This window comes from Salvelinus fontinalis, chromosome 3 (assembly GCF_029448725.1).
Source record: "Salvelinus fontinalis isolate EN_2023a chromosome 3, ASM2944872v1, whole genome shotgun sequence".
Taxonomy (NCBI): Eukaryota; Metazoa; Chordata; class Actinopteri; order Salmoniformes; family Salmonidae; genus Salvelinus; species Salvelinus fontinalis.
Genome location: NC_074667.1, coordinates 78,502,852 through 78,518,609, shown reverse-complemented (window position 1 = coordinate 78,518,609; position 15,758 = coordinate 78,502,852). Strand labels below are relative to the sequence as shown.

At 44.3% G+C, this 15,758-nt stretch overlaps 2 protein-coding genes across 3 annotated transcripts in view; one reads left to right on the top strand and one right to left on the bottom strand.

Moving 5' to 3' along the window:
• LOC129851521 (protein phosphatase 1 regulatory subunit 1A-like) overlaps positions 1-6,605 on the top strand; it is a 57,461-nt gene extending 50,856 nt beyond the window's left edge. For both annotated transcript variants that reach the window (XM_055918144.1, XM_055918143.1), the window contains exon 8: positions 3,681-6,605. In XM_055918144.1, coding sequence (XP_055774119.1) covers positions 3,681-3,766 — 86 coding nt within the window. In that variant the 3' untranslated portion in view covers positions 3,767-6,605. The remainder of the gene's footprint in view (positions 1-3,680) is intronic.
• Positions 6,606-12,203: 5,598 nt separating this feature from the next.
• The window catches only part of LOC129851520 (dual specificity calcium/calmodulin-dependent 3',5'-cyclic nucleotide phosphodiesterase 1B-like), a 38,916-nt gene continuing 35,361 nt past the window's right edge, over positions 12,204-15,758 (bottom strand). Inside the window, exons 12-14 of the mRNA XM_055918142.1 lie at positions 14,724-14,841; positions 14,362-14,498; positions 12,204-12,578 (exon numbers count right to left, since the gene is read on the bottom strand). Coding sequence (XP_055774117.1) covers positions 12,520-12,578; positions 14,362-14,498; positions 14,724-14,841 — 314 coding nt within the window. The 3' untranslated portion in view covers positions 12,204-12,519. The remainder of the gene's footprint in view (positions 12,579-14,361; positions 14,499-14,723; positions 14,842-15,758) is intronic.

Here is a 15,758-nt window from a genome sequence, read left to right as displayed (position 1 = left end):
GGCAGACAAGAGACACACTCTCCTAATCTCTTTGAAACCGTCAATGATCATTCGATGGAATCCTTTAGAATTCAGACCAGACAATGTTTATTTGTATTTATTTATTTATATTAAACTATATGTGGCTTCATTTTGCATATTAACGGAGCAAACATCTGTGATAGTGATTTGATCACATGCTTTGGTTTCAGAGCACAGCAACATTCAGCGATAGGCCTGCAGTAATGTGTTGCCATTGGGAATGTTTTTGTATGATAAAATACTGCCTGCCGACTGTACCATTGAATGTACATCAACGTTTTGAAGAGATTTTTAAATTTAAAAAAGTTGAAAGAAATACCATAGGGAAAAAGATGACAAGATCTCAAGTTCAACTTTATTTGTCCCAGAGGGCAATTGGTTTTGCAGAAAAGGAGCCTAAAAGTGACAGAAAATCCACATGGATCATAATGCAGTCCTAGTGGAATACAATGAGCTAGTCCATCAAGTCCTAGTGGAATACAATGATCTAGTCCAAGTTATAGTGAATACAATGAGCTAGTCCATCAAGTCAAGTCCTAGTGGAATACAATGATCTAGTCCAAGTTATAGTGAATACAATGAGCTAGTCCATCAAGTCCGAGGGCTGACAGCCATCAATACTACTATACATAGTAAGCCTACTAGTGGTCCACATTAGCAGGCGCATCAACAACATATTACCATCATCATCATCATCATCATCATCATCATCCCTTTAAGTGCTTTTTCTCTTCCCTGTGTTTAAAAGGTAAATGGCCATAGTGGTGAAGGAGTGCCTGTACCTGTTAGACTAACCAGTGGGGAATCTAAACAGGGAGCCAGAGGGACCTGGAACTCATGGTGTAGGGGCACAGTCAGACAGGATGGAACTCATGCTGTAGGGGAACAGTCAGACATGATGGAACTTATGGTGTAGGGGAACAGTCAGACAGGATGGAACTCATGGTGTAGGGGCACAGTCAGACAGGATGTAACTCATGGTGTAGGGGAACAGTCAGACAGGATGGAACTTATGGTGTAGGGGAACAGTCAGACAGGATGGAACTCATGGTGTAGGGGCACAGTCAGACAGGATGGAACTTATGGTGTAGGTGCTGGGCTCAGTCAGACAGGATGGAACTTATGGTGTAGGGGCACAGTCAGACAGGATGGAACTCATGGTGTAGGGGCACAGTCAGACAGGATGGAACTCATGGTGTAGGGGCACAGTCAGACAGGATGGAACTCATAGTGTAGGGGAACAGTCAGACAGCATGGAACTCATGGTGTAGGGGAACAGTCAGACAGGATGGAACTTATGGTGTAGGGGCACAGTCAGACAGGATGGAACTCATGGTGTAGGGGCACAGTCAGACAGGATGGAACTCATGGTGTAGGGGAACAGTCAGACAGGATGGAACTCATGGTGTAGGGGCACAGTCAGACAGGATGGAACTCATGGTGTAGGGGCACAGTCAGACAGGATGGAACTCATGCTGTAGGGGAACAGTCAGACAGGATGGAACTCATGGTGTAGGGGCACAGTCAGACAGGATGGAACTCATGATGTAGGGGAACAGTCAGACAGGATGGAACTCATGGTGTAGGGGCACAGTCAGACAGGATGGAACTCATGCTGTAGGGGCACAGTCAGACAGGATGGAACGCATGCTGTAGGGGCACAGTCAGACAGGATGGAACTCATTGTGTAGGGGCACAGTCAGACAGGATGGAACTCATGCTGTAGGGGCACAGTCAGACAGGATGGAACTCATGGTGCAGGGGAACAGTCAGACAGGATGGAACTCATGGTGTAGGGACTGGGTACAGTCAGACAGGATGGAACTCATGCTGCAGGGACTGGGTACAGTGAGACAGGATGAACTCATAGTGCAGGGACTGGGTACAGTGAGACAGGATGAACTCATAGTGCAGGGACTGGGTACAGTGAGACAGGATGAACTCATAGTGCAGGGACTGGGCACAGTGAGACAGGATGAACGCATAGTGCAAGGACTGGGCACAGTGAGACAGGATGGAACTCATAGTGCAGGGACTGGGTATAGTGAGACAGGATGGAACTCATAGTGCAGGGACTGGGCACAGTGAGACAGGATGAACTCATAGTGCAGGGACTGGGTATAGTGAGACAGGATGAACTCATAGTGCAGGGACTGGGCACAGTGAGACAGGATGAACTCATAGTGCAGGGACTGGGTACAGTGAGACAGGATGAACTCATAGTGCAGGGACTGGGCACAGTGAGACAGGATGAACGCATAGTGCAGGGACTTGGCTCAGTCAGACAGGATGGAATTCATGGTGTAGGTGCTGGGCTCAGTCAGACAGGATGTAACTCATGGTGTAGGTGCTGGGCTCAGTCAGACAGGATGGAATTCATGGTGTAGGTGCTGGGCTCAGTCAGACAGGATGTAACTGATGGTGTAGGTGCTGGGCTCAGTCAGACAGGATGGAATTCATGGTGTAGGTGCTGGGCTCAGTCAGACAGGATGGAATTCATGGTGTAGGTGCTCAGTCAGACAGGATGTAACTCATGGTGTAGGTGCTGGGCTCAGTCAGACAGGATGGAACTCATGGTGTAGGGACACAGTCAGACAGGATGGAACTCATGGTGTAGGTGCACAGTCAGACAGGATGGAACTCATGGTGTAGGGACACAGTCAGACAGGATGGAACTCATGGTGTAGGGACACAGTCAGACAGGATGTAACTCATGGTGTAGGGACACAGTCAGACAGGATGGAACTCATGGTGTAGGGACACAGTCAGACAGGATGGAACTCATGGTGTAGGGACACAGTCAGACAGGATGGAACTCATGGTGTAGGGGCACAGTCAGACAGGATGGAACTCATGGTGTAGGTGCACAGTCAGACAGGATGGAACTCATGGTGTAGGTGCTGGGCTCAGTCAGACAGGATGGAGTCTACCTTCCTCCTGCATATCTGTTGTACAGGTCAGACAGGTCAGACAGGATGGAATTCATGGTGTAGGTGCTCAGTCAGACAGGATGGAACTCATGGTGTAGGGGCACAGTCAGACAGGATGGAGTCTACCTTCCTCCTGCATATCTGTTGTACAGGTCAGACAGGTCAGACAGACTACTCTGCTGGGCTACCCTGATCTCACCTTCACTATTCCAGCTAGTGTATTTTTAGATTTGACACCAACGTTGCCGTACCAACAAATCAAAGAAAATGTTAAGACAGAATCTTTGTACGACTTTAAAAAAATTGTCATCAAGGTCCGGTCTACCAGGAACAACGTTTATGCTGGCCCTTCTTACACAACATGTCAGTGTTACACTCAAAGTTCAATTTATTATCAATTATTGTGCCAAGATACTTGGAATCTACAGTGTCTACCATCTGGCCCTTGATGACAGTGTTCTGAGGGGTAAAAGGTTGACGCCTGAAAACAATTCTGTCACAGCAACGTACAACATCATCAACAACAGAGCCATGGGCAGTTTCATCGGCATTAAGGAGACTAACTATTACAGAGTCGTCCGCAATCTTCAGGAACCAGCTACTCATCAGTGTACAGGATATAGACGAGTGCTAAGTATACAAAAAAATCTAGCCTTATCTTACTGATCGATCTCTCTTTCTCTCTCTGTCTCTCTCCCTGTGTGTGTACGTACGTGTCCAATATGTCAGCTGCAGATACAACAGCTGCTTGCACTGCGAGTCCACTGGCAGAGAAGAAAACGAAGAAACCTAGCCAGGCAAAACAAGACAAGTAGAACCGTAGAACAGCCTCCACAGCAACCTGGCATGCGTCCTAAGTGGCACCCTATTCCCTAGCTATGAAGTGTACTCCTTTTGATCAGAGTAGTGCACTATATAGGGAATAGGGTACCACTTGGAATGCAAACTTGATGTTCAATAAGTAACTTAGACAGACAGATGACAGACAATGACTGACCATCCTTTTGACAGACAGACTTACGGCTGAATTCAATCTGTATCACAGAGGTATCGCAGAAAATCTGCATTAAATGCAAATTCATTGGTGTAAAACACTACTTAAGAGTTTTTGGGGGTATCTGTACTGTACTATATATATTTTTGACAACTTTTACTTTTACTCTACTACATTCCTAAAGAAAATCATGTACTTTTTACTCCATACCTTTTCCCTGACACCTAGAAGTACTCATTACATTTTGAATGCTGACTAGGACAGGAAAACGATCCGATATACACACTTATCAAGAAAACATCCCTGGTCATCCCTACTGCCTCTGATCTGGCGGACTCACTAAACACAAATGCTTTGTTTGTAAATGATGTTGGAGTGTTGGAGTGTGCCCTTGGCTATCTGTAAAAAATATATATATTATTGTGCTGTCTGGTTAGCTAAATATAAGGAATGTGAAATAATGTATATATATATTATCAATTACATTTACTTTTGATACTTAAGTATATTTAAAACCAAATACTTTTAGACTTTTACTTAAGTAGTATTTTACTGGGTGACTTTCACTTTTACTTGAGTCATTTTCTATTAATGTATTTTTACTTCTACTCAAGTATGACAATTGGGTACTTTGTTCACCATTGTGTAAAGGTACTTTCTGATTGAGCCAACATGTGCAGCGTCTACCGTGAATTCAGTCTCTGCGACCACGGGAACATTGCCTTTAATTGTCACGCCTGCTCCCGCTCTCCCTCTCTGGGCGCTCGACGGCGCCAGGCTACCCATCATTACGCACACCTGTCACCATCATTACGCGCATCAGCGCTCATTGGACTCACCTGGACTCCCATCACTTTGTTGATTGCCTCCTCTATATCTGTCTGTTCCTCAGTTTGTTCCCCCATGTCAGCATTATTAATGTCATTATTTTTCCCGTCCAGACGCTGTCCGTGTTCTGTTTCATGTCCGTTGCTTATTAAATGTTCAGTCCCTGTACTTGCTTCTCGTCTCCCAGCGTCTGTCCTTACAATGGTGCTATAAAGCGGCTCTTCATCGCTACGGATGGAATAGAGCCCTTTCTGTAGATAAAGGAGCTATCAGGGTATCCGTCTGGCCGGGCCTTATACCATGCAGGTGGAAACGACAATGTAGCTACTTGCATTAGGTCCAAAATCCTACAGTACCAGTCAAAAGTATTGACACACCTACTCATTCCAGGGTTTTTCTTTATTTTGACTATTTTCTAGACTGTAGATTAATAGTGAAGACATCAAAACTATGAAATAACACATTGGGAATCATGTAGTAAACAAAAAAAGTGTTAAACAAAATCTAAATATATTTTATATTTGAGATTCTTCAAAGTAGCCACCCTTTGCCTTGACAGCTTTGCACTCTCTTGGCAAACCCTGGAATGAGTAAAACATTCTCTAACATGAAGTTCCAAACAGGATATAAGTATTTGGCTATATTTCATGCAAAGTGTTTTTTGTTGTTGTATACACAAACTGCAGCAGCCTACCACTCCCATGTCTAATATGCCTGCTGCGTAAAACTTATGAATCCAACATATTGTTAATTGTTATTGTTGTAATTGTTAATTGGTTTATTAATTGTTAATTAATATAACTAAGATATTTATAAGATTGCTTTAATGTTTTAGACATTCTGTCCTGGACTCGTGAAAAGTGAGCGGTAGTCTTGGTTGGCTAACAGAGATCTTAAACAACAACAACAACTGGATGTCTATTTTTATGAGTCACGGGGCAGTCAGAAGCTGCCTCACAAATGACACCCTATTCCCTACAGAGTGCCCTACTTTTGTCCAGGGCCCATAGGGCACTAGTAAAAAGTAGTGCACTATATGGGAAATAGGGTGCCATTTAGGATGTATCCAGGGAATCGTCTCTGATCCAATTTGGAATTGAGATCAGTCTCTGTCCCATGTGAATCTCTCAAGTCTAAAATGACAGATAAGGGACCTTCTATTGGACAGAAGGACTCTGGCTGAACTTTGACCTTCTAAACCAAAACAACATTGACTACTGACATACCACTCATGCATGGCAAGACTTTTACTGTACACCCCCTTAGTACTGTGCTAAACCCAGTACATACACCGTTTTTTGTTTGTTGTTTAGTATTTAATGTATATACAATAACAACACCCAGAAACGTACGTAACTTATTTTATCATTAGGAATTATTTTTATTTTCTACAGGATTGATCCCATACTCTGATGTGGCATTAGGCCCATGATTGGGTGACATTTTAAACTACAGATGTAGAATTTTAATTTGATCACCCTGTTGCAGGAGATCTTTCCTGCATTGCGGGGACATGTAAAACTTGTAGAGTATTTGAGGATTCAAAAGGCTTCTGAAGTTTGTCATTTCCACTTTCAGATTTTAGACTTGATTTTTCCTCACGAAAAGTGTATCAACCCCTACAAAATATGACAATTCACTATGCTTATAATAATTCACATTTAGCAAACTGGCTTAAATTAAGATTCTACACCTGTATTGAGCTGTTGACAGCTACTGTTCAGTGTCATCATGTCCTTTTGATTATAGACTGGATCTTTATTCCATGTTCTATATGTATAGTACACAGCAAATGAACCACGTGAAAATTAAAGATGTCTACAGAATTATAATGTCTACAGAGAGATTGGTTTTATCAATTATTTAGCACTGAACACTAATGAACACATTTCTTAACAATTTTTTGATGGAAACATACATTATACTGTATTTATTTTATTTTATCAGTTATAAATGATGGTATATAAAACAAATAAATCTATATCTGCATTTTGGGTAAACTTTATTTGTTTGAATTGATAATGATTACATGTGTAATCTAATGGCTCTATTCAATCTGTATGTCGGAGATTCAACGTTACAGCGTGATTGAAATTTAAAGGCAATGTTCCCACGTTAGGGGAGACTGCGTTCAACCAGAAACGCTGCATACGGTATGGCGGCTTAATCAGGAATCACCTTTACATTTCTATCCGCAATCTGTAATGCTTCAGCGATGCAGATGGAATAGAGCCCTAAAATAATTTATTTGATACAATAAAGTGTCGATGTTAAAGAAGTGTCTGTTTTACTTAAAAAAAAAAACATCCTTATTAACTGTATAAATTGCTCTTATCAGTAAGAACCACCAATAGGAGGTCTTATTACAGTAAGAACCACCAATAGGAGGTCTTATTACAGTAAGAACCACCAATAGCAGGCCTTAATACAGTAAGAACCACCAATAGCAGGCCTTAATACAGTAAGAACCACCAATAGCAGGCCTTAATACAGTAAGAACCACCAATAGCAGGCCTTAATACAGTAAGAACCATCAATAGGAGGCCTTAATACAGTAAGAACCACCAATAGGAGGTCTTATTACAGTAAGAACCACCAATAGCAGGCCTTATTACAGTAAGAACCACCAATAGGAGGTCTTATTACAGTAAGAACCACCAATAGCAGGCCTTAATACAGTAAGAACCACCAATAGGAGGCCTTAATACAGTAAGAACCACCAATAGCAGGCCTTAATACAGTAAGAACCACCAATAGGAGGCCTTAATACAGTAAGAACCACCAATAGGAGGCCTTAATACAGTAAGAACCACCAATAGCAGGCCTTAATACAGTAAGAACCACCAATAGCAGGCCTTAATACAGTAAGAACCACCAATAGGAGGCCTTAATACAGTAAGAACCACCAATAGCAGGCCTTAATACAGTAAGAACCACCAATAGCAGGCCTTAATACAGTAAGAACCACCAATAGCAGGCCTTAATACAGTAAGAACCACCAATAGCAGGCCTTAATACAGCAAGAACCACCAATAGCAGGCCTTAATACAGTAAGAACCACCAATAGCAGGCCTTAATACAGTAAGAACCACCAATAGCAGGCCTTAATACAGTAAGAACCACCAATAGGAGGCCTTAATACAGTAAGAACCACCAATAGCAGGCCTTAATACAGTAAGAACCACCAATAGGAGGCCTTAATACAGTAAGAACCACCAATAGGAGGCCTTAATACAGTAAGAACCACCAATAGCAGGCCTTAATACAGTAAGAACCACCAATAGCAGGCCTTAATACAGTAAGAACCACCAATAGCAGGCCTTAATACAGTAAGAACCACCAATAGCAGGCCTTAATACAGTAAGAACCACCAATAGCAGGCCTTAATACAGTAAGAACCACCAATAGCAGGCCTTAATACAGTAAGAACCACCAATAGGAGGCCTTAATACAGTAAGAACCACCAATAGCAGGCCTTAATACAGTAAGAACCACCAATAGGAGGCCTTAATACAGTAAGAACCACCAATAGGAGGCCTTAATACAGTAAGAACCACCAATAGCAGGCCTTAATACAGTAAGAACCACCAATAGCAGGCCTTAATACAGTAAGAACCACCAATAGGAGGCCTTAATACAGTAAGAACCACCAATAGCAGGCCTTAATACAGTAAGAACCACCAATAGCAGGCCTTAATACAGTAAGAACCACCAATAGCAGGCCTTAATACAGTAAGAACCACCAATAGCAGGCCTTAATACAGTAAGAACCACCAATAGCAGGCCTTAATACAGTAAGAACCACCAATAGCAGGCCTTAATACAGTAAGAACCACCAATAGCAGGCCTTAATACAGTAAGAACCACCAATAGCAGGCCTTAATACAGTAAGAACCACCAATAGCAGGCCTTAATACAGTAAGAACCACCAATAGCAGGCCACGAAGGTGTGGGTCTCAACTGGAACCCTATTCCCTTTAAAGTGTACTAATTTGACCGGGACCCATGAGGCTCTGGTCAAAAGTAGTGCACTATAAAAGGGAATAGGGTGCCATTTGGTAATGCTAATAGGGTGCCATTTTGGACACATTCAATACAGCTGTGACATTAGTGTTGCGTCACTGACCTGTAGTGTTGAGTAAGGTCGACTTGTATTACAACCCTAAAATAGACCATTCAGCTTATCAATTATTCAACAGACGAAGAGCTATGAGCATAAAACACATAAATATTTCAAAACGTGACCGGTTTTCACCAAAGTATTTCATAATAACACTGTAGCCCTGTTCAGTCTTCCTCCCCACAGTTCCCCCTTTTTACTGGAGGACCAGGGAACTGCACTCTGCTGAAGGACTGGCCTGATATCTCAGCTCCCAGATCTACAGTAATACAACAAACTCCTATGACTATTACTGTCTGTTGTGCCTTAGATGTGCAGTGTCCATAACAGGACCGCCTCAGAATCACTACATTCAAGATACAAAACTGGCACAGTGTGTTAGCCCTGGGCTGATAGTCAGAGGAGTTGGCTAATGATCCGGGACAATGGCTACTGATATTCTGGATAGTTCAGTATAGTTCACACTTCAAATTCTTTGGACAGCAGATGAAGAATCAGATGAAGAATCACTTTTTTGTTTTTACATTTCATGTGATTATTAAATGGTACATCCAAATCTCCTCAGTGGAAAGGTAAGTTATAAAGCAGTAGAAACTCTATATCTTGTTGTACTTCTGTACTTTTACATCTCCCATCAACAACAACAGTCACAACATATCTCCAGAATTGTACTACCCTCTAACATTGCCCATATTACATTTAACATACCTGTTACCCCTGCTACCCATGTTACCCCTGTTACCCATGCTACCCCTGCCACCCATGTTACTCATGCTACCCATGTTAAACATGCTACCCATTCTACCCCTGTTACCCATGTTACCCCTGCTACCCATTCTACCCCTGTTACCCATGTTACCCCTGCTACCCATGTTACCCATGTTACCCCTGCTACCCATGTTACCCCTGTTACCCCTCTTACCCCTGTTACCCCTGTTACCCGTGTTACCCCTGTTACCCATGTTACCCATGCTACCCATGCTACCCCTGTTACCCATGTTACCCCTGTTACCCCTGTTACCCATGTTACACGTTACCCCTGTTACCCATGTTACCCATGTTACCCATGCTACCCATGCTACCCCTGTTACCCATTTTACCCCTGTTACCCCTGCTACCCATGTTACCCATGTTACCCATGCTACCCCTGTTACCCATGTTACCCCTGTTACCCCTGCTACCCATGTTACCCATGCTACCCATGTTACCCATGTTACACCTTCTACCCATGTTACCCCTGCTACCCATGTTACCCCTGTTACCCATGTTACCCATGTTACCCATGTTACCCCTGCTACCCATGTTACCCCTTCTACCCATGTTACCCCTTCTACCCATGTTACCCCTGTTACCCCTTCTACCCATGTTACCCCTTCTACCCATGTTACCCCTGCTACCCATGTTATCCCTTCTACCCCTGTTACCCCTGTTACCCATGTTACCCATGTTACCCATGTTACCCATGTTACCCATGTTACCCCTGCTACCCATGTTACCCCTGCCACCCATGTTACCCCTGTTACCCATGTTACCCCTGTTACCCATGTTACCCATGTTACCCATGTTACCCATGTTACCCATGTTACCCCTTCTACCATGTTACCCCTTCTACCCATGTTACCCCTTCTACCCATGTTACCCCTTCTACCTATGTTACCCCTTCTACCCATGTTACCCCTGTTACCCATGTTACCCCTGTTACCCATGTTACCCATGTTACCCATGCTACCCCTGTTACCCCTGCTACCCATGTTACCCATGTTACCCCTGCTACCCATGTTACCCCTGTTACCCCTCTTACCCCTGTTACCCCTGTTACCCGTGTTACCCCTGTTACCCATGTTACCCATGCTACCCATGCTACCCCTGTTACCCATGTTACCCCTGTTACCCTTGTTACCCCTGTTACCCATGTTACACATGTTAGCCCTGTTACCCATGTTACCCATGTTACCCATGCTACCCATGCTACCCCTGTTACCCATTTTACCCCTGTTACCCCTGCTACTCATGTTACCCATGCTACCCATGCTACCCCTGTTACCCATGTTACCCCTGTTACCCCTGCTACCCATGTTACCCATGCTACCCATGTTACCCATGTTACACCTTCTACCCATGTTACCCCTGCTACCCATGTTACCCCTGTTACCCATGTTACCCATGTTACCCCTTCTACCCATGTTACCCCTTCTACCCATGTTACCCCTGTTACCCCTTCTACCCATGTTACCCCTTCTACCCATGTTACCCCTGCTACCCATGTTATCCCTTCTACCCCTGTTACCCCTGTTACCCATGTTACCCATGTTACCCATGTTACCCATGTTACCCATGTTACCCCTGCTACCCATGTTACCCCTGCCACCCATGTTACCCCTGTTACCCATGTTACCCCTGTTACCCATGTTACCCATGTTACCCATGTTACCCATGTTACCCCTTCTACCATGTTACCCCTTCTACCCATGTTACCCCTTCTACCCATGTTACCCCTTCTACCTATGTTACCCCTTCTACCCATGTTACCCATGTTACCCATGTTACCCCTGTTACCCATGTTACCCATGTTACCCATGCTACCCCTGTTACCCCTTCTACCCATGTTACCCCTGTTACCCATGTTACCCCTTCTACCCATGTTACCCCTTCTACCCATGTTACCCCTGTTACCCATGTTACCCCTTCTACCCATGTTACCCATGTTACCCATGTTACCCATGTTACCCCTGTTACCCCTGTTACCCCTGTTACCCCTGCTACCCATGTTACCCATGTTACCCATGCTACCCATGTTACCCCTGCTACCCATGTTACCCCTGCTACCCATGTTACCCCTGTTACCCATGTTACCCCTGCTACCCATGTTACCCCTGCTACCCATGTTACCCATGTTACCCATGCTACCCATGTTACCCCTGCTACCCATGTTACCCCTTCTACCCATGTTACCCCTGTTACCCATGTTACCCCTTCTACCCATGTTACCCATGTTACCCATGTTACCCATGTTACCCCTGTTACCCATGTTACCCATGTTACCCATGTTACCCATGTTACCCCTGTTACCCCTGTTACCCCTGTTACCCCTGCTACCCATGTTACCCATGTTACCCATGCTACCCATGTTACCCCTGCTACCCATGTTACCCCTGCTACCCATGTTACCCCTGTTACCCATGTTACCCCTGCTACACATGTTACCCCTGCTACCCATGTTACCCATGTTACCCATGCTACCCATGTTACCCCTGCTACCCATGTTACCCCTTCTACCCATGTTACCCCTGTTACCCATGTTACCCCTTCTACCCATGTTACCCATGTTACCCATGTTACCCATGTTACCCCTGTTACCCCTGTTACCCATGTTGCCCATGCTACCCATGTTACCCCTGTTACCCATGTTACCCCTGCTACACCCATGTTCTTTGTTCCGTTTCTCCATCAATGTTTTCCTAACTGGTTAAACAATGTGTTTGGGTAAAAACATATCTGGTAATTAGCAAATAACACGACCAGCATGTATATTTCAATCCTCATTAAATCACTATGGTTTCCATATGGTTTCCATAGGCGTCGTACTACATGAGAGGGCCTCTCTACTGTTGAGCATCGTTACAGCGTTAGAACAGTTCGTCTTCACCAGTCGGCGGCTCCTTCGTCACGTTCTGCTCCAACATTCCTGAGAGGGGAAAGCGATGGAAAATAACAATATGATTTGAGCTACAGAGGACTGGAAGAAGAGCCATGTCTGCACATCTGTTTATTTCTCTACTACCTCCTCAAGCTTTACGGAAGCTTAAAGAGAAACACTTTCTGCATCCCAAATTGGACCCTATTTCCATATGTAGTGCACTACTTTTGACCAGTGCACATAAGGCCCTGATCAAAGCTAGTGCACTACATAGGGAATAGGGTGCTATTTCGGACTTACACATGGAATATTTATAAGGCCATGACAAACCCCAAGAGGCTTAATTCATTAAACAAACCCTTGACCCCAATCAGGAAATGGTAGTTTAATTGGCTAAGCTCGCGGTGGGCAACCACGCCCACCCCTGAGGTATAACAAGGTAAGGTTGCCCACCCCTACGGTATAACAAGGTAAGGTTGCCCACCCCTACGGTATAACAAGGTAAGGTTGCCCACCCCTACGGTATAACAAGGTAAGGTTGCCCACCTCTACGGTATAACAAGGTAAGGTTGCCCACCCCTACGGTATTACAAGGTAAGGTTGCCCACCCCTACGGTATAACAAGGTAAGGTTGCCCACCCCTACGGTATAACAAGGTAAGGTTGCCCACCCCTACGGTATTACAAGGTAAGGTTGCCCACCCCTACGGTATAACAAGGTAAGGTTGCCCACCCCTGAGGTATAATAAGGTAAGGTTGCCCACCCCTACGGTATAACAAGGTAAGGTTGCCCACCCCTGAGGTATAACAAGGTAAGGTTGCCCACCCCTAACGGTATAACAAGGTAAGGTTGCCCACCCCTACGGTATAACAAGGTAAGGTTGCCCACCCCTAACGGTATAACAAGGTAAGGTTGCCCACCCCTACGGTATAACAAGGTAAGGTCGCCCACCCCTGAGGTATAACAAGGTAAGGTTGCCCACCCCTGAGGTATAACAAGGTAAGGTTGCCCACCCCTGAGGTATAACAAGGTAAGGTTGCCCACCCCTGAGGTATAACAAGGTAAGGTTGCCCACCCCTGAGGTATAAAAAGGTAAGGTTGCCCACCCCTGAGGTATAAAAAGGTAAGGTTGCCCACCCCTGAGGTATAACAAGGTAAGGTTGCCCACCCCTGAGGTATAACAAGGTAAGGTTGCCCACCCCTACGGTATAACAAGGTAAGGTTGCCCACCCCTACGGTATAACAAGGTAAGGTTGCCCACCCCTACGGTATAACAAGGTAAGGTTGCCCACCCCTACGGTATAACAAGGTAAGGTTGCCCACCCCTGAGGTATAACAAGGTAAGGTTGCCCACCCCTGAGGTATAACAAGGTAAGGTTGCCCACCCCTACGGTATAACAAGGTAAGGTTGCCCATCCCTACGGTATAACAAGGTAAGGTTGCCCACCCCTGAGGTATAACAAGGTAAGGTTGCCCACCCCTGAGGTATAACAAGGTAAGGTTGCCCACCCCTGAGGTATAACAAGGTAAGGTTGCCCACCCCTACGGTATAACAAGGTAAGGTTGCCCATCCCTACGGTATAACAAGGTAAGGTTGCCCACCCCTGAGGTATTACAAGGTAAGGTTGCCCACCCCTGAGGTATAACAAGGTAAGGTTGCCCACCCCTACGGTATAACAAGGTAAGGTTGCCCACCCCTACGGTATAACAAGGTAAGGTTGCCCACCCCTACGGTATAACAAGGTAAGGTTGCCCACCCCTACGGTATAACAAGGTAAGGTTGCCCATCCCTACGGTATAACAAGGTGTTAGTAGAAGTCTGTCATATTACCATTGGAGCCGCTCTCCTTCCATTTGAACTTGTTGTCCTCTGTGTGTCGTGTCCAGGTGGATCTGAAGGTGACCAGTTCTGAGGTGATGTGAGCCAGGCTCCACTGTAGTCCTCTGGAACTCTCCTTCCACAGATTACTGGAGGGAGACAACAGCTAGTCGTCAGCAGACCTAGGTTCCGATGTTTCTTTAGTTTTTCTTCACCAAATACTCTTTCCCTGTTTGATTGAGCCGACCTGAATTGTGCAGAATGGGCTCTTTGGGACTATTCTGTTGCTTCCATTGCACCAGGCAAACTTAATCAAGCACGAGTAAATATCAGAAAGAAAACCAATACATATTGGGATATGTTTTCTAGGTCACCTATGCCGATTGCAGGGGTCTGGTGGTCCTGGGTTGTCTTCCACCAGGGGAATGACTATCTTCTCAGCCATGTCAGTCAGTAGGGAGAATGTAGGGTCCACTATGAAGTCTATGAAACCTACAAGAGACATGGAGTCTTATGAGGACAGTTTTGTACATTATATCCAACACACACATATATATATATACACACCTTAGTAATGAATGGATCGTTATTCAGTAATGAATGGATCAGTGTTCAGTAATGAATGGATTAGTGTTCAGTAATGAATGGATCAGTGTTCAGTAATGAATGGATCGGTATTCAGTAATGAATGGATCAGTGTTCAGTAGTGAATGGATCAGTGTTCAGTAATGAATGGATCAGTGTTCAGTAATGAATGGATCGGTATTCAGTAATGAATGGATTGGTATTCAGTAATGAATGGATCAGTGTTCAGTAATGAATGGATCAGTGTTCAGTAATGAATGGATCAGTATTCAGTAATGAATGGATCAGTGTTCAGTAATGAATGGATCAGTGTTCAGTCATGAATGGATCAGTGTTCAGTAGTGAATGGATCAGTGTTCAGTAATGAATGAATCAGTGTTCAGTAAAGAATGGATCAGTGTTCAGTAATGAATGGATCAGTGTTCAGTAATGAATGGATCAGTGTTCAGTAATGAATGGATCAGTGTTCAGTAATGAATGGATCAGTGTTCAGTAGTGAATGGATCAGTGTTCAGTAATGAATGGACCAGTGTTCAGTAATGAATGGACCAGTGTTCAGTAATGAATGGATCAGTATTCAGTAATGAATGGATCAGTGTTCAGTAATGAATGGATCAGTGTTCAGTAATGAATGGATCAGTGTTCAGTAATGAATGGTTCGGTGTTCAGTAATGAATGGATCAGTATTCAGTAATGAATGGACCAGTATTCAGTAATGAATGGATCGGTGTTCAGTAATGAATGGATCGGTGTTCAGTAATGAATGGATCGGTATTCAGTAATGAATGGATCGGTATTCAGTAATGAATGGATCAGTGTTCAGT